This window comes from Alligator mississippiensis, chromosome 14, assembly GCF_030867095.1.
Source record: "Alligator mississippiensis isolate rAllMis1 chromosome 14, rAllMis1, whole genome shotgun sequence".
Classification (NCBI taxonomy): Eukaryota; Metazoa; Chordata; order Crocodylia; family Alligatoridae; genus Alligator; species Alligator mississippiensis.
Genome location: NC_081837.1, coordinates 45,557,026 through 45,580,018, shown reverse-complemented (window position 1 = coordinate 45,580,018; position 22,993 = coordinate 45,557,026). Strand labels below are relative to the sequence as shown.

At 44.7% G+C, this 22,993-nt stretch overlaps 1 protein-coding gene across 2 annotated transcripts in view; it reads left to right on the top strand.

The window, feature by feature from the left end:
* The window catches only part of TRIM33 (tripartite motif containing 33), a 38,906-nt gene that overhangs the window by 2,853 nt on the left and 13,060 nt on the right, over positions 1-22,993 (top strand). For both annotated transcript variants that reach the window (XM_059717431.1, XM_019485987.2), the window contains exons 2-11: positions 7,666-7,784; positions 7,953-8,100; positions 10,980-11,112; positions 14,381-14,497; positions 16,058-16,172; positions 17,098-17,244; positions 17,825-17,942; positions 20,173-20,417; positions 20,689-20,853; positions 22,554-22,754. In XM_059717431.1, coding sequence (XP_059573414.1) covers positions 7,666-7,784; positions 7,953-8,100; positions 10,980-11,112; positions 14,381-14,497; positions 16,058-16,172; positions 17,098-17,244; positions 17,825-17,942; positions 20,173-20,417; positions 20,689-20,853; positions 22,554-22,754 — 1,508 coding nt within the window. The remainder of the gene's footprint in view (positions 1-7,665; positions 7,785-7,952; positions 8,101-10,979; positions 11,113-14,380; positions 14,498-16,057; positions 16,173-17,097; positions 17,245-17,824; positions 17,943-20,172; positions 20,418-20,688; positions 20,854-22,553; positions 22,755-22,993) is intronic.

Sequence of the window (22,993 nt, the reverse complement as noted above, 5' to 3'; positions counted from 1 at the left end):
TCACAAAGGGGCAGGCCTTCCTCAGACTACTGAAATCTGCAACAGGCTGTGAGCGTGAGCTTTCAGAAAGTTCCAGGGAAATGTAGGGAATGGGATAAAACGCACGTGTGTGTAGAGATGTTTTTAGTGACTTCTGCCACGTGCAACACGGTGAACCGCGGTTGCTCTGAGAGTAATCTTGCATTTCTGTTGTCTCTTGCGTGCTTTCTGTTTCCACCGTAACGTGGACGTTTTGCATTTGGGACTGTCGGACCATAGTTGTGGACATCTTATGAATGTGTGCAAAACTTGAATTCTTTTTATGGTTAAAAGGGGGAAACAAAAAGTTCTTGGTGGTTTTTTGTTGTTGTTTTTTTTTTTTAATCTAGGAGATCTGGTACTCGGGTAGGTCGAGGTCTTAAATTTAGTGAGCTTGTTTGTAAACAGTCTCAATCAATTAATTAAAGGAGATTCAAGATAAACATTAGTAACAAATATTTTTTTTAAAGAGGGAGGCCAGTAAAACTACAGAAATGACTAGTAACTTGAGCTTGAATTCTGATTATGCACATTTTGTGTGAGTCAGAGACTGAAGTGGTCTCATGTTTTTGCTCTTGCCCAAAGAGAGGTACGCAGTGGGTTGAAGTTTAGTGAAGGTTTATCTCTATACACATGTCTGGGAGCTTTTTTTTTTTTAAAATTTTGTATGTCTTAAATAACAGAATCTAGGTTTCTGCATCTGAACTAATAGTGCATACTGTTTGTTATCTTAGTAAGATTTTAGACATTGGGGTACTTATTGTCTAGCTTCAGTGTTATAAGGATCGCCTAAGATGGCTGTGTGTTACAGGTTTCCTATCTGCTTTCTGAAGAGCGTTTCCTGGGCTGTCCATCCTTGCATCGGTCATTGTGCAGGTGCATCTCTGCCTTTCAGGATTGCATATCATCCTGTTGGCAACTTGAGGTTTGTTTACCTGGACAGATGCAGGCAGACAGGCGCTCTGGAGTAGAATTGGGAGCTCGTTTACATCGGATATCTTTTGGTTGATTTCAGGGCAATAGACCCTCTTTTAGTGACATGTCAGCTGGACTGTTTAGTAGCTGAAATTAGTGTGTCTAGCCAGATGCACATGTACGAACCCTTAAGTCGTGAAGAAGAATGGTATTTTGCGTGTGCAGTATCTACTTTCATGCATTTTGGCTTTCTCGGCTAATATATTGAATTTGGCAAAGGCCTCATTCCTCAAAGGAATACACTCATGCCAAGTTTCAACTTTAAAACGGAAGTTTGAGTTACTAGATTGCACGAGTGTTTGAAAATATTTCCTGAAGTACGGAACGCTCTTTGCATTAAGAAATGCAGACCTCTGGGATTTTTTTGAGATTCCTCAAAATATACTTACCTTTGAGTTGAGAACCAGCACGAGAAACTTGCATTCCTAAGGATGCGTTTGTGTGAAGAGAGGCTTGAAATTGAAGTGCCCCTTCAAGCACGATGCTTGCTTCGTGGCAAGTGGTTCACAACATGGGTTTTGAGGGATGTATTGATATAAGTCTGCAGAAGTTTAGGGTGGTGTGCTAATTCATGCCATGTCTTGTATGAATGAACCAAGCCACTGTAAGGCAGATGTTGAGGATTATATTAAATCAGTCTGTTTTCAGAAATGGGCTTTACCAAAATGTATGCGGTTGTATTTGTTTCTGTCACTTCCCTGTTTGTACCCTCTGTTTTCCTTAGTGACACAGGAAACAAGGAAAGAGATGTTTGTCGTTTTAACTTCAGAAGTGTTTGGTGTGATAGGCTAATAAAAGAGCCACATGTAGCTGATACAGGGGAAAAAGTATGCTTACCGTATGTAAATACATTAAGTTACCATGGTTCAGGGTCTGGGCTGGTTACTTCTTAGGGGAGAGCTGCAAAAGCAAGCAAACAAAAGCCCAGCCTGGAGTGTTGCAGCAAGTAGCCCTGGGGACTGCACAGGTAGGAGTTTTCCTTTTTGAGTTCACGAAACAAGCACGCATGTTTGGCTGAAGAATGGGGTCTTTCTGTGGATTCATAGAAGAGGGCCCTGAGCCCTGGTGATGAAGATGATGCCACTCTTTATGAAGAGTAGGAAGGGCTAGCCCTTCAACTCCCGCCTAAATTGGAACTTCGAACATAACCTTACTTGGCTTTCTTTCACTGTCAAATGGAGAAGTTCTTCTTCCCTTATGGACAAACTATCTTGTAATGTTGCTGGTGTAGTGGCTGCCTTTTAGTGGCTAGTAAGTGATCGGTAAGGGTTGTATTTATACGTGTACAAGTCGCACTTATTTAAACTGTGCACATGCAGTTATGGCTTATGCTTCTGAGGCTTGGCGAGTGTGCAATAGAAAGCAAAGGACGCCGATAGCACATCAGCATGCTAGACCTGCCTCGGTCCCCATGAGTCTGTCTCTTCACTTTAGCAGTTGTTTTGAGTACACACTGCAGCTGCCTTCCTGCACTTTTCCCATATCCCACAAAAATTACTTCAAGGCGTGATTTTATAGAGTGGCTGAAAGACCAGAATGCAGTACTGCTGGTGTATAATAAAACTTCTCCTGCTGCACCTTTTCCTTCATCCAAATAGGACTGCTTATCTGAAAATTAAACATTCTTTCATCTGAGATGTTTCATCTCAGAAGTTGAAGGAATAACTTCTAGTCTCTAAAATGTGGGTTTATTTAAATAGCTGAAAATGGCCTTGCTTCCCACCCTGAAGTTCCAAGTAGATAATTTGGTGTGATATATGGAGGCTTAAATCCCATCCCTTTGTTGTCCCATGTGTCGTCCGTTCCCCCCCCCCCCCCCCCCCCCCCCCCCCCCGCCCGTGTGTGTGCGTGGACAACTTGCTAAAAAGATAGTGACAGTTCTTCAGACAGTGACATGCATCCCCTTCATCCATCCTTCAGTAGATTCTGCTTTGCATAATTTTAGCAAGCCAAAGAGAGCATTTAAATAGAAAGTTTGACCCCCCCCCCCCCCCCCTTATTAAAGCAACTCTGTGTTTCCATGGCCTTTGGGCGCCTGTACACATGCAGATACTCTGGACTGGGTTTACTCTGGGGTAAACCCACCCCAGGCAGATGTCTGCATGTACAGGGAAGCAGAAGCAGATTTGCTGCTCATGGCAGCAGTATGCTCCTGCAGCAGCCAGGGGCAGCTCTAGGCTTCCCCTGTGTGCCTGCCCAGGGGGCTGGTGCTGGGATCATGGGTCCAGGAGACAGCTGTCCCCTGCCCCCGGGAGCTGCCAGGGTAGGGTCTGCCACCGTGGGGACAGTGGCCCCCTGCCCTGGCAGCAGGCAGCTCCCAGCCCTCGCTCCACAATGACAGTTGCAGAGCTGGGAGATTCCTGTCTGCAGGCCCTAGGTCTGCAGTCATGGGACCTGAGCTTGGGAGTTTCTTATCTCCCAGCCTGGGCCCTGCAACTGCGGAGCTAGGGCCAGCAGATGAGAATCTCCCAGCCCCGACTCCCTGATCATACTCGTGAAGCGGCGGCTGGGAGCCCCCTGTTGCAGGGACAAGGGGACCTTGTCCCCTCAGGGGCTGTGGTGGTGGGCAAGGAGCAGTGTCGCGCCTCCTGCTGTCCGACTGACCAGGAGCACATTTAGTCCATCAGCTGTCTACATGTGCACTACTGCGCAGGAAGTAATGGTGAGTAAATTTGCTACTTGTTTACTGCACAGTAATTTGATCTGATCTCAAGTGAAGCATCTCATGTAGATGTACTCCCTTCAGTACTAAATGTTTGTTAGAGATGCTCTTACTCTCTGTTTTTATTGGGGGACACTAATGGGTATGAGAGTTTTTTAAGACAAGTAGTGAAGCTAGCTGTCCTATAAAAAAAAAAATAAAAAAAAATTCTTCTGTACTCTACTGTGTATGTACAACTGGACTTCTTTGTAATTCACACTAAAGGTAGCTCCTCAAATGCTGGGGAAAGCCAAAAAAGCAAACGTAATTAAAAATACGTTTCAGCCTTTAGAAAATTCCATGCGAGGATCTCGGAACTCAAGTACTTCTGTGTCCGAATGCTTATGTAAAGCAAGTAGTATTTCCATTTTGCACGTGGCGAAAGTGGACTATGTAGGGTGAGTGCCTGATGTTCCACAAAGTCTGTAGGGTGGCTGGGAACAGGATGGTTTTGTTCAATGTCTTCATCAACAACCTGAAAGATGGGATGCAGTGCACCCTCAGCAAGTCTGCAGATGAGGCCAAGCTGTGGGGAGCAATACATACACTGGAGAACAGGGCTAGGATTCGGGGTGACCTCAACAAATTGGAGGATTGGGCCAAAAGCAATCTCATGAGGTTCAGCAAGGACAAGTGCAAAGTCCTGCACTGAGAAGGGAACAGTCCCCTGCACCGGTGCGGGCTGGGGACCGACCGGCTGGGCAGCAGCTCTGCAGAAAAGGACCTGGGGGTGACAGCAGACAAGAAGCTGAACAGGAGCCAGCAGCGCGCCTGTGTTGCCAAGAAGGCTGCCGGCATCCTGGGCTGCGTTGGTAGTGGTGTTGCCAGTAGGTCTGCAGTAGTGATTCTTCCCCTCTGTTCAGCACTGGGGAGGCCACATCTGGACTCGTGGTCCCTTCCAGCCCCCATTTTCTGTGATTCTAGCAACTCAGAAGTTTTCTGGTTCTAAGCTCTGCGCCTCGACTGTAAGACTAACTTCCTGTCTAAAAGATGTGATTTAATAGAGGATGATCACTATTTTAAGGTAGCATGAAACCAGCCTTGGTATCGTGGAAAAGCGCTTTTTGTAATAAAAATTCCAGATTGAGAAGAGGATGTAAAACCCCATGATCTTAGTTCCTCTCAACACTCACCTCCATTCCTAATTTTGCTGTGGCTTGGGATGGTCTAGATGCTCTTACCATAACTTGTTTTTCTTGTGCCATCCACAAAGAAGCTTTTTAAATATTTTTGTGGTTTTAACTTTGGAAGTTTTTGAAGCACGCATTGATCTTAATTTGCTTCAAGAGAACAGTATGGCAGCGGTCTGTAATCGTACAATATGTTACCTGATGACGTGGTAGTGTGCTAGAGTTCTTAATTTATAGTCGCAGAGGAAGCGTGTGGTCCGGCCTATGTAAAAGTAGGACAGTCTCTTAAACTTCATTGTAATTTAGATTTTTGGGGACGGGAAACATTTTTCTTCCTCTGGCTTCACGAGTAAAATATTATGTCCCATCCTAAAACGTATTTCACGTTTTTACCAGAAAATTAACTTTTCGTTGCACGTTAAGGTTTGATGCGAGTATTCCTATGAAATAACCCTATTCTGACAGTTTTCTCAGTAAGGAACTTTGTCTTTGGGAGAGTATAACTTGGTTTCCCAAGAGCTTAGGTACTGAGTTATACTGATGTATCTTCAGGCTAGGAGAGTTGGGGACACAAGGTGAAGTGTTGTGTGTAATGTTACTTACAGTATTTGAAAGCTAGCACTGAAAATGAAATAACCGGCAAGCGGAGAAGTTAAGGGTTTTTTAAAGACGTTATAATCCACTAAATAGACTATTGTGCTGGCTTTACTGAATATACACAGTCTTGTAAATGTAGTGCTTCAAAGAAAGTCCTGAGGCACCTTGTCTTCATGGCTTGGGTGCACACTTCCCATGTAGTCCTGTTGTTGTTTGTCCTCTTGTAGCTTCTTGTGATCTGAAATAGTTACTTGTTTTGTCTATTTTATTCAGGGGCAGGTTTTTTGCCCCATCTTTTAAAGGGCCTTGACTTTCTAGTGCTACTGTATCGTGTGAACATGCGCTTCAGATGGGAACCCAAGAAGTACTTGAATACTGTGCCTGAAAATTGTGAGGCTCGATTCCCCCGTCCGCATGCCCGCCCGCCCGCGCTTTGTCATCTGCCTTGTGATTTAGCACAGGAGAGCTGCTGTCGTAATAAGGACGGGTTTTTGCTGCGATGTTTCGTTTTGTCACAGGGCTCCTTAACATGCTTTAGTTATAGCTGGTCAGTGAAAGTGCTTTGCTTTGCATATCTAGACCATTGGTTCATTACAGCATCTCTCCTGGAATTATCACCTGTTCGTCCATAGCTAACCGAGCTGAGCTTTCATTTGTGAGGACAGTCCCAAAGATCTCTTTGCTTGGGAGACTCCCTGACATAAATGAGCAAGCACTTCTTGTTCTTTTGGGCACTGACATTGTTGATCGTTTCTGGAGATAATCACTGTTACAACATCATTGTCCTGAGCATGTGTTGACACTGCAAGGATCTTGCTACCTTCCTCTGCTGCCCTGGAGTAAGGGCGCTGCTTCTGTACCAAGTACTCTGGGGAGGCTGTTATTAATTCTGAAGCTTGTCTATGTGGGCACGTTTTTAAAACGGATTACTTTAACCTGTCTGAGGATCTTCATGTAGACAGGAGCCTAGCCTTATTTGAAAGCTCCGCCCTTTAGGAGGGATTTCCTTGCCGATTTTAAGGTTGGATGACGTAGGTTTTAACGTGGTATGCGAGTGTCTTGTCCGTGATTCCTCGTGGGGTTTTTTTCCAATTTCCAACACGCATTGCGTATCGTAAATCGAGTTGATGTTGTCCGTACCCGGTTCATTTCTTTGCAGGTACCGTTACAACTCACTGAGAATTTAGCTATAATTCAGGAAACCCCCGCGGCACTGAGGCGTACCTTGGAAGAATTGATGACTAGAGCGTAAGCCAGTATTTCCGAATTATAGAGTTGTGTAGTTGTTAGCGGTTGTACCCGTGCTCTAAATATTCCCTGCAAGAGGGCCTGGATGTGCAGCTGATAATTAGTGACTTGAAACCTGCGTGTCTGTTGTAGTCTTATCCTTCCTTCCAAACCACCCTTTTTGAGCATGCTTCAAAACTGTGAGCATTTCACTACAGTTATGCCCCTTACTCAACCACCTTTCCATGGAGTAGTTCATGGTAGGCCGCCTCCAGGTTTTTGAAGGCAGGGAATGTTGTCATGCCTTAGCAGGGTTTATGGAAACAAACTGAGTAGTGAGACACCCATTTCTTTCAGGTACATGACCCATTAGTTTAAATGTAATATCTTCCAAAAACTTTTCCTGCCATGGTTTGTGCCCCTGGGTTTAGTTCTTGATGTGTTTCGCAGGGGCAATTACTTAACTGATCTCCATTGACAAGTCAAGGTCATCTTTTTCTGTAGGCTAGTTCTGCTCGTCTTCAGGACACCTAACAGAGCAGACTTAAAAGTCAAGAAGTCATTTGAAAGTCCTTCCATCAGTTTCTTCCCCTTCTCTGGTGCGTTGGGTGCCATGCATACTTCTTCACGGACAGTACGGCAAGACTACTTCACTGACAATGCAGGTTGATTTTGTGTTATTCCGAAGTCGGTGAAAGACTTGACATGTTGCACTGCAGTTCATAAAACGTGGGATTTGTCCACTGAAGGGGGAAGGCCTCTTTATCAGCTTGCCCCTTTCCAAAAGCTTTGGCTGAAATCCTGTCGTGCCTGGACCTGTTCAGGTTTGTAACGATGATGCTGTTAATCTTAGTTCGGTTTTCAACTACCTGATCAAATTAATCAGCTTGAAGATGGTTTTATATATGTATTCTGATTATTATATTTTCCTCTTAATCAATATGCCAGAATCATAAAGGTTTTCATCGTTTTTCCCCCCCTCAAAACTAAAGACAGGTGCAATTTTTTGTGTTGCAGTTGGTGTCATCAGGTGTCCAATATGCCGCCAAGAATGCAGACAAATCGACCTTGTGGACAACTACTTTGTGAAGGACACATCAGAAGCACCGAGTAGCTCTGATGAAAAGTCAGAACAGGTGAGATTTTACTCCATTTCTTGCTGAAAGTCGTGTCCTCCTTGGTGCATGTGTTTTGTACGTCGCGTCATCTAAAGAAACAAAGCTCTTTTACTGCTTTTTATTTAGATTCAATGAAGACCGTACGGGGAAAGGGTATCTCTCCCTGACTCTTGTTTCTGCTTTTAGGTGTGTACCAGTTGTGAAGATAATTCTAGTGCTGTTGGTTTTTGTGTGGAGTGTGGGGAATGGCTGTGCAAGACGTGCATAGAAGCTCATCAGCGAGTAAAATTTACTAAAGATCATATGATCAGAAAGAAAGAGGATGTCTCTTCAGGTAAGCTTGCTGATGTCTTACTTAGCCACCTGTAGCCTAGGAATAAAAACCATAGTCAATTGTTTTGTGTACGTATGTCATGGGAAGGATGAGCTGAATGCTGATCGGGAGCGTAAGCTTCCCAGAAGGATAGGGACAGATCCAGATCAGTGTAACTGGCGCTGCCTGAAAAGTGGAGGAAATTTCTAGGTGTGAAATGAGCTTAAAATGGCTTGCTCTGATAATGCTTCATTAAGTGAAAGGTTTCACGATGGAGTGTGTAAATACAGAAAATGAAAGGGGGCGAGGCTGTCACCTGGTAGAGTTTGGTCAGGAGAGCGTGAGGGGCACCCCTTTAACCAAGGAATAGCTTTGCCTGCGCAGTCTGTACCATGCCGGATGTCCTTCATGACAACGCTTTTAGTGCCGTGGAGTCTGTCCAGCTGGGGTAGAGTGAATAGCCTTCTGATCCGGCCGACGCATCAGTACAGTTATTAATGAAGTCTCTACTTTGGCGCTTTTCTGGTTCCCTTTGCCAGTAGGAGCCAAGTAGGCTTAGAGCCAAGGGCACTTCTGGGGAACTGGTAGTTTTCTTTAAGAATGGGTGAGGTCAAATGCCAACGCTGTTGCATGTGCTGATATCCATGTTTACTTATAGCCTGTGAGCCAGGACCACAAAGTTAAAGGTTCTTCTCTACAGCCCTTTATATGCTGGGGGTTACCTGCCAGAGGCTTTCATGAAGGCTGGAGGCAGCCTGTGGCCCTGGTACAGTAAACTAAAGGATGTCACTGTGGCATCAGCACCGTTAAGCAGAGGTGGAATTTGTGGTACGCTTCTAGGACCATCACAGTTTGTTCTTTCATAGTTTCACAGTAGGTAGGGTCAGGAGGGACCTGAACAGATCATCTAGCCTGACCTCCTGCCACGGGCAGGAATGGATGCTGGGTTCTCAAGACCCCAGACAGGTGAGCGTCCAACCTCCTCTTCAATTTCCCCAAGGTAGGAGCGAGGACCACTTTCCTGGGAAGTTGGTTCCAGATTTTGGCCACCCTAACTGTAAAATATTGCCTTCTGATCTCGAACCTAAACCTGTTCTCCATCAGCTTATGACCATTGTTATTTACTACCTGCACTTTCAGTTCGCACAGTTGTGCTAAATTACACGCATGAACGATATAAAATTGCATATTTAAATGGGAAGTGTCAGTCCTTTAAATTATCGTTCTGCTTCAGAGTGCACAACTTAGTGGAATAAAATAGGGACAATCCCGCTCTTCTTAGTGCTGTCCCCAGGGTGTGCCTCGCAGCTCTGCGTTTGATTCGTTTCCTTGCAAACGAGGGCAAAGAGCTGTCACTTAACAAGTGTTGAGCCTACAGAACCGGGATGTATTGTCGGGCGGTAATTAGGGCAAGACAGACAGGTCTAGATATCGTGCTTGGAAAACAGTGAGGACGTGTAACTGAACTGTGTGGTTGCCGTTTTGACCATGCTGCAGGAACTCCTGGCTGTGCCAACATCGTTACTGATAACCTACAGCATCTGCTAATGCTGAAACTTGTACCTTTGCAAAGAAAATTGATTTTTCAGGAAATTTTTATTTCTGCTTCAAATGTTACATCAACTGCTAATTTATAAAACCTTACGTGGGTATGTGTTCAAAATGCTGGATCCTATTGGAAGTAGCCCAGCCTGGTAGAGTCACAGTAAGAGAGGCTACCAAAATAGAAATGATGCAGTTCTTGATGGAACATGGCATGAAAGTTATGACCGTCAGGTTAAGAGGACCTTTTCTTCTTTAGCACTTTGGGCAAAGGGTGGCAGGAAAACACCACTTCAATATTTAGGACTGTTCTACTATGGTAATCTTTCCTTCAGAAAGAAAAAAGAGGTTTGCATTTATGAAATGCAAAGAGCCTAGAGCCAGAATTTGCATTCCCTTTAGTACAAATGACATGCAGTTATACTTGGTGATATCTTCAGGTATAGTGAATGATTTACTCGTTTACACGCTCAGAGGAAACAATCTGTTGTTTCTCTGATATTCTGGCCATGTGAAATAATGCTGTGAAGTCTTTCAAATTCCTTTTAGTAGTCTTAATTTGGGTTTCATGAACTGTCTTTCGTTGCAGTAACTTGTCTGATATAACAAGCTTCAGAAAGTACTTGACAATCCAGGAAAATGTTCAATCGTTTTTTTCCCCTCTTTAATCTGTATCTGCTTGATCTTCTAAAGACTGCTTCCTTACCTCCAACCCCCTCCATAAGCTTCTTCTAAAGAGATTTGGGTAGTATAGAAATACCCCAGAGAAATATTTCCCCTTACCCTTCATCTGGTTGGGTGTAAAATTACTATTATCCAGCCCAGGTGGAGTGCAAATAACTAGATGGTTACTAATACCAAGTTCCTGAGTATACACGATATATACACTGACATGAAATGAATCAGTCGATTGTGACTTACTGCTGTTTGTCAGGGTTTGGAAGAGGTCACTTAGAAGACCCCAGGGTGCTTGACAGCATAAAAGTTTGAGGCACGCGTGAACCGCCCGCGCGTCTTTAGAGCCGAGCAAAGCCGCGTGGCCGTGCTGCGGGATCACGGAGGCTTTGGTCAGACGTATCTAAGAGAATCCTGGAGGACTGACTTGTGGGTTTTTTGGAAGAAGCGGGGAGCCCTCTTTTTCTTAAACTATAACAAACCTGGAAATTCTTCATAACCGCTGTAAATATTTTAATGGATGCATATTTACAGTCACTTACACAGCCAAGGCTGAGAATAGGTTTGTAATTGGCTTTGGCAGAGCTCTCAAATCTTACTCATGATGGCAGTTACCAACTTTGCTCTTCAAACTGTCTTAAACTATATTTTAAAATGCGAAAATGGTTTGTTTTTAAAAACAGAGGCCGTGGGAGCATCCGGTCAGCGTCCTGTTTTCTGTCCTGTCCACAAACAAGAACAGTTAAAACTTTTCTGTGAAACATGTGACAGACTGACATGCAGAGACTGTCAGTTATTGGAACACAAAGAACACAGGTACAAATATTAACATGTCTTAACTCCTGTGGTGCCTTTTCTTAGAAAAAGAAGTGAAGTTAATCTCAAGCATTTGTGCCTTGAAAAACCGCTGCATTTATTCTTCACGGGACTGCAGTGCTCGCTTGGACAGGGAAACCCTGCTAGGGGTACTGGAAGTCATAAGGGTAGCGCGCTAGCAGAGCTACGCTGGGCCTCCAGGGATGGATGCAGAGCTGCTAGTCAGGCGTGCTGTGAACGGACAGTGGCGGTTACAGCGTTAACCTGCCTGGTATCTGCTAGCTTGGCAACTTCAATCAGGTCACAAATGAAATATTCATAAAATATAATTTGGCACAAGCCTGTATCTTTAAAGTCAATGTTATTTAAAAAAAAAAAGCAAAAAAAAGCAGAGTTTATAGTCATGAATCACGGGAGAGGTTGCAATGTTGGTAAAGGCATATTTTAACATGTGTACTGTAACAGTTTTTCAATTTAGGATTAAATCGTGTCAAGGTTTGTGTCATAGATTAATGTATTTTCCCAACACAAAGGGCTAAAGCCCTCCACCTGGTCTTGGTCTACTGCTTGATTTTTTTTTTATTTTTTTTTTTTAAACTGGCCTTATTCCCCGTCAGAATGTTAACTGAGAATTTGTTTTCCCCTCTTTGCATCCGCTGAAGAGCAGGAGAGACTAGTGAGGGTTGTGCTGTGCAGTGGTACGAGAAAGACGTTCACGCGCGTACTTGTACGTTCAAATCACTGGCTCTGCAGATCAACCCTGATCCTTGGCGTTAGCCAGCCCTTGCCGAACTGCCTGCAGCACTCGAACTCCGGACAGCACGTATACCATACCCCTGGCAAGCTGCTCTTCAAGTTTATTTGGAAAATGCTTTGAAATGGCTAATTTTGGCGGTTTTTCTCATCTGCCCAGTATATTCAGTAACCTCATAGACTATTACGGCAGTCAAACACTCTTCACTTTAAATTCTAAATTACTGAGAGTTTGATAACTTAAGCCACTGCGAGATCTCTGGCCCAGTTTTTTTTCATGTTGTAAGCATCCTCAAAATGCAGTTGTCCAAAATTTTTGGTCTCCAGGGTTTGCTAAGTAGTGCTTGCTGGGTAGCCTGTCTCACATCTGCCTGTTGTGCACGTGACGCTAACTGATTAGCAATCCATAAATAGATGCATCTCGTTCTGCAGCATACTCTCTTCCATAAGACTTCTCTGATCACCTCCTTTCAGTTACCGCTAAATAGAAATGGTCTGTAAAATGTTTCTTCTGTGTACAGCTGCAAATTGCAGCTGGGTACGACAGCTGCCTCTTTTATCATTAAGTGATAAAAGTGAAATTGAGGACTTTTATAGAGGTCAGTAAAAGGTTGAAGCGAAATCATAGCAGGTGAAAAGAAGAACTGATTTTTATCTTCTGCTTATTCCTCACCTGAAAACCTAATCCTCTGTAACGAAGCAGGCCTTTGAAATCAACATCTGAGCAGCCGTTCCAGTTCTAGAGACCTTTACGGGTGGGAACCAGTGGGCATCACATTGTCCTGGAGCAATAGACACACATTGAGTTGCTGGTTTTTAAGTCCTTTGCAGCAGAAGTACTTTAGAAACCCCAGGAAGACTGTCCTTATTCCAGTAACTCTTATTGCATGAGTTGGGCCAAAAGTTTCACGATAAGTAATTTTAGTGACATGTAGCTGGGTCTTTTGTTGTGGCATCTTTGGTAAAAATAGATAAAGAACATGTGCGTTTCTGGTTGTTCAAACAGGTCTTTGAGAGCTGTTGCATATTTGTGGGCCATGAACCCCATTAGTTTGTAATGGCTTGGCAGCTACAAGCTGCTCTCCTGGACCAGGACACTAGGTTCTTGCAACAGTTCTTGAAATACCCATAGGCAGGGATGACGTTGGTGCTGATTTTGAGATGCGATACTCTCGTATTTCAAACCTGTTGCTGGTTTCAAGTGGATAGCAGTTTGCAAAAAACACAAAAGCGACACCAGTCTGGTATAAGTAACAGTCCCTTGCCAAAGTGTTTATTGCACAAGCGTGATCCAGTTGAAGCAAGGCGTTTGCATTACCTTAATTATGGATCCAGGTGTTTCTCAGGATTAATTAGCCAGGCCCCAGTTGCTCTTTTAGTTTCCTTATGAAACTTACTCCTCTGATCAGCGATAGCTTTTGAGCAGAACGTTGATGCTTCTGATCCGTCTCAAAACTATTTTTCTTCCATTTGCTAAAACTTCCTGACCTGAAAAGTGCTGGCACTTTCTGTAGCGAGGGTGGTGAAAAGCATATTCTGGGACTCTTGGGTAGGATTCCTTACGCCATTGCTACGTTACGCTTGAGAAGTTTGAGGTTTACATACAGCCAAGAGAATGATAACCACGTCATTCCCTTTGGAAGTCCGTAAGCAGAGTTTTGGGTGACGCGCTGGAAGGCATGTGACAAAAGAACAAATCGCAGCTCTTCCGAGTTTTAAGTTCTCCTTTCTATCCTTAAGTTACTTGTTCTGCTTCTTTTCTGTCCCATCTTGCAGTGCCCTGAATGAATTAGGAAAACACCCCTCATTTAGGGTAAATGTATCAGAGGGCGTAGTTTTTATCCTGCCCCCCACCCAGACAATACTGAGGGGAAGCTGTTGTAGACGCAGTCTTTTCTGTTGGATTTTTAGCATGTGGGAAATTATAGAGCAAAAAGGTCTTTCACGTGGGGAAAAACTGAAAACGTAGCAGCTTTTGACTTGGGCTGCTTTGGTCAAATGTGAATAGCAGTCTGAGAAGTGAAATAAATTTTCTTCGTCCTTCCTTGCATTCAGTATACTTTGGTGTTTTGTGCGTGCAGTGCATTTGGTCTGTGTCTATCTTTTAATGACCAGAAGGTAGCCTAATGCATTTTTTTTCTTAGTGGATTCTTCCAGGGGCTTTCTTTCTTCAATATTGATGAAAGATAAAATTTTCACTCGCGTTAATTCTAGACTTGTTCTCTTTACCTTCTGTCCAGTAAGCTGCTATGCTGTGAACTGTAATATTTTGTCCTTTCTCCCTGTGCATACATGATAAGCCAAGTTATTTGAACATGCTCGCACACATTGATACATGTGGAAGTTTGAATGTTCTTTTTTCAGGAGCTTTACATAGGCCTTTATTGCACCATTCAGAAGTGTTGCAAATTGAACATTAATAACCACTTTGCAAAATGTCCCTTACAAATTGAAAAGTGTTAATTTCAATGCACTGTTCCATAATAAATGGTGTCCTCTCTTGTGGCTTTGAAAGGTATCAGTTTTTGGAAGAAGCATTTCAGAATCAGAAAGGTGCAATTGAGAATCTGCTAGCCAAACTTCTTGAAAAGAAGAATTATGTTAATTTTGCAGCTACTCAAGTCCAGAATAGGTAAGTACCTGCAACAGTTCAGAAGTTAATTAGACGTGTTAATGCACGTGAACAGGGACCTACAAAAGTGCTTCAATTCTACTTTGCTCTCAAGTCGGTCGCAGTGGGCTTGCACGTGGAATGCTTTCCGTTCTGCTGTGCGTGGCCGCAGGGCGGTGGGAGACCAGCGGTTCAGAGATGCTGCACCAGTACAGTCGGAGTTGTGGCATGATTTCACTACGGAGTAAAAGAACCTCTACTGTTGTGGTCTCTGCCAAGTACCAGCCATAGGGTTCGATGCATCCACTTTTCAGACACCTTTTAGGGCAAAAACGGACTCTTTTTTTTTGTCCCAGCATAGCTGATCCAATTGATCAGCAGAAACGGATGTTGCTGAGCCATCTGCACCCCAACACATGAAACTTGCACCTTGGAAAACCCCTGCAAGGGGGTTCCCGGGGTTCTTGTTTGCAAGTGGGGGAACCCCCAGGACGTCTGGGTTTGGCCACACCAGAGTGAAAGACAGGCCCTGGGAATCCCCTTCAGGGAAATTCTTGGAGTGGAGCGCGCAGTAAGCAAACAGACACCCAGTGTCATAAACTGTGACTGCCTTTGGTCAGGCGCGTTTTGGGGCGCTCGGACCGTGACAAGGGAGGTCTGTTCGCTCACAGCTTGTGCTGCCGTAAAAACCTTTATGGCAGCACCAGGGTGATGTCTGTTTGCACCTGTTGTGCGTGCACAGGGAAAGGAGGATGTTCCTAGAAAACTTTCTATCGTTCTTTGACAAGTTCTGCCTCCCAACTCCAACTTCTTTCAAATGGCGAATAGGAAATTTGACTTTCTTTGAGTAAACAATATAATGGGCAAGGTTTGAAGATATAAGCCATTTGAAGTACATTTCTCACAGTAGAACACATGAGGTAGAGATCAAATAAGAAATTGGAAATAAAGACACTACTTCACACTTGTTCAAGCGGGGAAAAATTTTAAAAGGAAAGCAATTAATGTCCAAAGATGAAAAGAAAACTCCACACTGTTAGGATCTGAAATCAGTCTATGTAAGCTTTTTCTCTTTGTTTGAGAATTGAATTCCAGATGACTTCCCCTAATAAGCTCGTACCTTCTAGGTTGGGGTGCTCAAACCACAGCCCACAGGCCAGATCCAGCCTGCAGAGCTGTATCGTCTGACCCTCCGGCCTCCCCCGGGGTCTGGCAGGTTCGCAGAGAGGCAGCAGTGGCAGTGTAAAGCGCCGCTTCCCTGCAGCTGGATTTCCAGATCTGTGGGGAGCTCCACGGACCTGATAACAGGGCCCTGCAGTCTAGATCGTGTTGGCATGCAGCCAGATGTGATAGGCAGGTGGCACGCAACCCACAGACTGACCCCACGTTACTCCTCTGGCCCGAGGGGCCAAAAGGTTGGGAGTCTGCTTTGGATAGAAAATAAACAAGCTGCTATTCTGCATTCATCAAATAATTTAATACAGAAATTGCCTCTTTGCTATCCAGGGGTACAGTTATGGTGTGTAGTATTGGAGGCATGGTGTAATGAGATTGCTTGACAACATGTTTCTACTTTTTTAGGATAAAAGAAGTAAATGAAACTAATAAACGAGTAGAACAAGAAATCAAAGTGGCCATTTTCACCCTCATCAATGAGATCAATAAAAAGGGAAAATCTCTCTTACAGCAGCTTGAGGTACTGTTAAAAGCAAAAAAAGACTAGCTTTGTTCACTGCCTGAGTGCGCAGCTTGTTCTGTATAACGACTTCAGTACCAGAATTACCCCCGAGTTGTACGTTCTGGGAGTTGAAGTTCAGCTCGCTGAAGTGGAACGCTTCCGAACTTGTGCCTCTGTGTCATGTTCTTGCTTTTAAACTTGCTCCTTTTCATAAGTCTGAAGCACCACCTCCCCCCCACCTCTCATGTACCCCCAGTGTCTAGAATATACCTTAGTTAGGTCTGCAAAATCTGCTTCTCCGAAATGGTAAATTCACACAAACGTGACGTTACTATGACTCCTCAGTTGCTTGCTTTTGTTGCTTACCTTTCTGAGGCCTCATTCAAAACTTCCAAAAGGGTCTGCACCTTGCTTCAAAACCTTTTTTCATTTGGGGACCCCTAAAAAATTTGGAATGGAGGTGCAGACCCTTTTGGAAATACAGATTTTGATTGTTCATAGTCATCTTTCACGGACCCCTTAGACATAGTCTGCGGACCCTCAGACTTTCCTGCTCCTCCCCAAGCACTGCTTCCTGGCTGCGTTGGTGCACCATGGTCCTGACTAGGGTGAAATGTTGATGTTCGGCAGTTGCGTTGGCATGCTCCTGACAACACCAGTGAGAGAGGAAGCAGCAGCGTTCAACAGCTCACAACTGCTAAATGTGAAGGGAACATCCTGTCCCCCTGGATCTCTGAATTTTGAAGTGTTCTGAAGAAAACTGGAGTTGTTAGGACTTCATGCGAGTCTCGTATAAGAGAAAGCATTAGGAAGCTGAAATGCAAGTATCGGACCAGCGCCCTGTGCAACCTGTGCTTTCTTAATGTTGTGTATAAGAGTTGTGATCCAGGCGTAGAAGACTTTTAAATCTAAACAGCGAATGTGATTTTCTGTTTCTTTGTAGAATGTGACGAAGGAGAGACAGATGAAGTTAATACAGCAGCAGAATGACATAACTGGTCTTTCACGGCAGGTGAAGCACGTGATGAACTTTACTAATTGGGCCATTGCAAGTGGCAGTAGCACTGCACTACTCTACAGCAAGCGGCTGGTAAGGAAACGGCCCTGTTGCAATTGGGTTACTCGCGGGTATAACAAAAGAGAACTTTACTATCAAAGACATTTTGGAGACGTAGCTGTGTTTCACCAGCTTCCTTCCAACAAATGGAGAACTAGTTCTTCACATGCCATAGAAGAAACCATGTAACCTTTGTGATTTCAGTAGTAATGAAAGCAGGTTTGTCCAACTCCCTGCTAGAGTTAGCTTACGTTTCGACGTGTAAGTTGCATTATAACGAAAGGAGTAAAAGCCCAGGTCTGCGAAGTTACTGGGGAATTTGCAGAAGTGCACTTGCACTTAGTCATCCGTGTAGAAAGTGGTAAGACTTCCACATGTGAACAGTAACGGTGGAAGTCAGTTGTGTGGAGGATACTGAAACGATTGATCAGCTGAACTCTTCTTGGATGATTGGTGGATAACTACCCTCTCTCACCACTGTAACGCTACAATGAGTTAATTGGCTATTAAAAGTTATTATTAGATACCTGGCAGTGCTGTATTCACTGAACAGATTCTTCTCTTAGTGTAGACACACACAGTTACCACAAGTTTTGTTTTTGCTTCCCATCAGATTACATTCCAGTTGCGCCATATTTTAAAGGCACGTTGTGATCCTGTCCCGGCTGCCAACGGAGCAATACGCTTCCATTGTGACCCCACGTTCTGGGCAAAGAACGTTGTCAATTTAGGTGAGAAAATAACTTTTGTTGGTGGCATCTGCAAGACTGGGTGGAGGAGGTTTTTCAACCTAATCTAAAGTAATATGAAACAGGAGGGAATGCCTTTCTGTAACCGTCTCTGAAGTAGAGTCCTAATGGAAACGGTTCTGGTAACTGCACGTTCCGTTTCCAGTATATGGCCACCGCAGACTCCTTAACGTTGATGCATGATGTCTCCTCACACTGACCCTGCCGACTGCCCCAAGTGCAGCCCGGCCCGGCCCCCTGCCAGGAAGAGCCCGGCACCGCTCCCGGCCCTTGCACGTAGCAGCAGCCCTTCCTTGCCCCACGCGTGCATGCAGCATCTGTCGTCGACATTCCCGGCCAGATCAGCCAAAAAAAGCCAATTGCCGATAACGTCAGTTTTTTCATAGATGTTAGGGTCGGAAGGGACCTCGATAGATCATCGAGTCCGACCCCCTGCATAGGCAGGAACGAGTGCTGGGTCTAGATGACCCCAGCTAGATGCTCATCTAACCTCCTCTTGAAGACCCCCAGGGTAGGGGAGAGCACCACCTCCCTCGGGAGCCCGTTGCAGACCTTGGCCACTCGAACTGTGAAGAAGTTCTTCCTAATGTCCAGTCTAAATCTGCTCTCTGCTAGCTTGTGGCCATTGTTTCTTGTAACCCCTGGGGGCGCCTTGGTGAATAAATACTCACCAATTCCCTTCTGTGCCCCCGTGATGAACTTACAGGCAGCCACAAGGTCGCCTCTCAACCTTCTCTTGCGGAGGGTGAAGAGGTCCAGGTGCCCCAGTCTCTCCTCGTAGGGCTTGGCCTGCAATCCCTTAACCATACGAGTTGCCCTTCTCTGGACCCTCTCCAGGTTATCCGCATCCCTCTTGATGTGCGGCGCCCAGAATTGCACGCAGTACTCCAACTGCGGTCTGACCAGCGCCCGATAGAGGGGAAGTATCACCTCCCTGGACCTATTCGTCATGCATCTGCTGATGCACGATAAAGTGCCGTTGGCTTTTCTGATGGCTTCGTCACACTGCCGGCTCACGTTCATCTCGGAGTCCGCTAGGACTCCGAGATCCCTTTCCACCTCTGTGCCACCCAGCCGGTCATTCCCTAGGCTGTAGGTGTGCTGGACATTTTTCCTCCCTAGATAGGTTTTTCTTTTTGTCAGCACCTATTTTCCTTAGATAGGTGCTGACACGATACAGGGCTGATGTATCAGTGCACCTATACTTATAGGCCAGGATTCTTTGTAGACTTGCTTTACAGGCCTTTTCTTTTGGCAAGGTTTTCTAGCTCTAGACTAGAGCAATCTTGCTTGAAATACTGAAGTGTTAACACATTTCTGCTAACTAGAAATGTTACCAGACTTAGAGTTTTTTTCGTAAGTTTCTAAAGCTTATTTCTGGGCAAGTATCCTTTTATTGAGGAACTACTTCAATTTTTCAGTCATGCATGTTGGAAGTAATGCTAGATTTGGTTTATCAGATGACTAGATGTCTTAATGTATTTAAAATGGCATAAGCTAACAAAGTTGTGAAGAGGACTGGATGCCTTGGAAAATCCAGTTGACTGGTTTCAAGAGACCTCTGTACTGTTCTCTAACTCATGTCAAATGAGTTGATTTTCATACAGTTCTTGCTGCTCTTTGAAAACCACTCTGATATTTGTTGCCTCTTGGTAGGAGTCAAGGATTTGAATGGCTGTGGAAAAATCCACCCGTTGTTTGTAGCAGTGATCTCTCCAAAAGGCTAGGGTCCTGCTTGCACTTAACCTGTAGCGGTATCGCTGCTGGAGCATCAGGTGCTTGTTGTTAAGGCGCAGTTGTAGAAGCCTCAGCATACGTGTATGGCACGCTGTTGTGATTGCAGCATATCTTTTTCGTGCTGAAAAGGCCTACATCGGAGCACGCTAAGTGCGGGAAGTTTTGTTCTGTTTGAGTTTTGTTGGATAGAAAACCTTGCCAAAAGAAAAGGCTTGTAAAACGAGTCAATAGAGTTGACAGCTGAGTTGCCAATCCTGGTTGTAAGTACTTAATTCTGACTAGATCAGAGACGGTTACGATATGGCTGTGGCGGTTTTCTGTTTTACTTCAGGTTTAGATCGCTTTGTTACTGCACATTAAAGTACTGAAGAAGTTGAAGAAAAGGTTGAGATGCTTGTCTGAATCTTGAATTGATCATGGAGAAGTTGGAGATCTTGTATTATAACAGTTTACTTTTGTTTCCTTTATGTTTTAGGTAATCTTGTTATTGAAAATAAAGCATCCCCTGGTTACACTCCAAATGTGGTCGTTGGACAGGCTCCTCCAGGAACAAATCACATCAGCAAAGCCCCAGGACAAATTAATCTAGCACAGCTTCGGCTTCAGCATATGCAGCAGCAGGTGTATGCACAAAAACATCAGCAGTTGCAACAAATGAGAATGGGACAACCAGCTGGCCCAGTCCCTAGGCAGACAGGCCCGCAAATGTTACAGCAACAGGCAAGTTTCCTGAGCATTGTTGCCTTGCACTGCATAACGTTAAGACTCAAATCTGTGCTGCTTCAGTATGAAGTTACCCAGTTGTGTCGTGCAGTATTCATTTATAATGTATGTCTTGCGAAAGTTGACATGCTTTAAAAGAGGGCAGCTCTTGGCTTGCCTTGGTACTGTGCATTTTGTCAGTAGTCCCAGCTCTCTCTTTGGAGGAAGACTTACTTCTTGTGTCCTTGTTCAAAGCAAGGATTTAAGACCCTCCCCCCAACTCTTGCAGCCTCCCAGGTTGATCAGCATGCAGACCATGCAGAGGGGGAACATGAACTGCGGGGCTTTCCAGGCGCACCAGATGAGAATGGCTCAGAACGCTGCACGCATACCGGGAATACCGCGCCACAATGGACCACAGTACTCCATGATGCAGCCTCACCTTCAAAGACAAGTATATCCTGTGTACACACTTTGTTTGCCCCCTTTATAGCAAGCTTTCATTTAAAAGTTGCAAGTCTCCGATAACGGTATAGTTTTATGTAGATACACTTGTGTATTTTAGCAGTGCACAAGTTATGCATGCATTTTGACTTCTAATAGTATATCGCACCAGGACGTTTTATTAAAGGAGTATTAGGGGGAAAAAAAACCAAAATTAACATTTTAAATTGCTGTTTACTGTTCTTGACTCTTGGTCTGGTAAGGAGCTGAAACAAAAATAGTTGTTTTCACTCTGGTGGCTGTGCAGCTGTTGAGCCTCTAACATCGTTATGGTATCAATAGAAATTTTATTTTATTTGAGGTTAAGAATACTTTGTCCTAAATTATCTTAAATATGTGACCCTTTAAATGGGATTCAAAGCTTGGCTTATTACTCCAAATAAAAATCTCCAAATAATGGAAGATAACCAAAAGACAAGACTGCTTTTAAAAAAGAAAAGAAAAAACAAGTCTTTATTAATGCTTTGCAGAAGCACAGTTGTGAATCTAATATGGAAATATAAGCTCTGCTAAAGTCTTCTACACTAAACCACTACTTTTCCTGTGTAGTTTCATTTTCTTAGAAAATAATTAAAGCTCATGGGAGATACGGGAGTTCTGTGCTGTATCCCAGGATCTCTAGCGAGCCACAGTCTGTAGACTTTTTGCCATTCCAGATTAGACATGAAATGCTGGCTGTTTACTTAGCGTATTACATTATGCTTTTAAGTCTCCTATTCGTATTATATCTTCAGCAAAAATTACTAAACTAGATTGGGAATTATATCAGGAACCTGCACATAGTGTAAAGTCCAACGATGTTACGTGCAAATAGACAGGGGTGCACCGATAAGGATTTTCTTGGCCAACACCAATAGTTGATTATTGGCCGATACCAACCCAATAGCCGATTTTACAGGAATGCAGCCTGGCAGCAGCCTCGTGCTGGTAAGTCTGTGGGGGCGCAGATCCAGGCCCCCACAGTGAGGGAGAGAGTGGGGCAGAGGCCAGGGGCTGCCCAGCCAGGGTGCTGAGTAGGCCCCCGGGGCCGGGAGTGGGACGGAAGCATGGGGAGCTCGTCCGGGCAGAGGCGGGGAGGGAGGCGGCTCGCCACCACTGTATGCACCCCCAGGGGAGGCATGGAGGGCATTGGCTTGGGCTTAGGGAGCTATAGCCACCCTGTAACCCCACCATAGCCACCCCTCCCATTGCTGCCCACCCCACAGAACTGAGCCTGTCCCAGGCCCAGCCTCCCTGCCGGGAAGAGGCTGGCACAGCCCCTGGCTCTGAGCCCACAGCGGGCCATGGCTCCGTCCCACGCCTGGCCTCAGGGTCTTATTCACCACCTTGGCTGGGGAGCCCCTGCCCTATTCCCTTCTTTACCATGGGGACCTTGATCTGCACCCCCCACTCGCACAGACTTACCAGCTGGACACTGCTCTCCAAGCTGTTGGCTACATTCCCGGCCGCGTCCGTGCTGTGGCTGCGCACGTGCACGCAGCGTTTATCGGTGAGATTATCGGCTACGCTGGCCAAAAAAGGCCAATGGCCAAAAATGTTAGTGTTCCTTCTATCGCTGCCAGTTCGATATGCGACCGATATATTGGTGCATCTCTACAAATAGCTGCTTTACTGTCTTTCTTCTGACAGTGCCTGTCTCTCTACCAACAGCATTCTAATCCAGGGCATGCAGGACCTTTTCCAGTTGTTTCAGTGCACAACAACACTATCAATCCCACCAGTCCTACAACAGCTACAATGGCAAATGCAAACCGTGGTCCAACAAGTCCATCTGTTACAGCAATAGAACTCATTCCTTCAGTGACAAATCCAGAGAATCTCCCTTCCCTGCCAGATATCCCACCCATTCAGGTTAGTGTTCCAGATCCAAACGCTTCGGTACTGATTCAGTAACAGACTTTCTTCTACTAAAATTGCCTTTACTACTTTTTTTTGGTATGAGTACTATTACTACAGTAAGTATTAAGGCTGGTATTGTTTGCAGTCCTTTTCAATAGATTGCCACCTTCCTTTGGCCACGACTGTTTGACTGTCCAGTGCTGACTTGCTCAGCTTGGTTAAAGCATACTGATATTATGGAGTAACCTAAT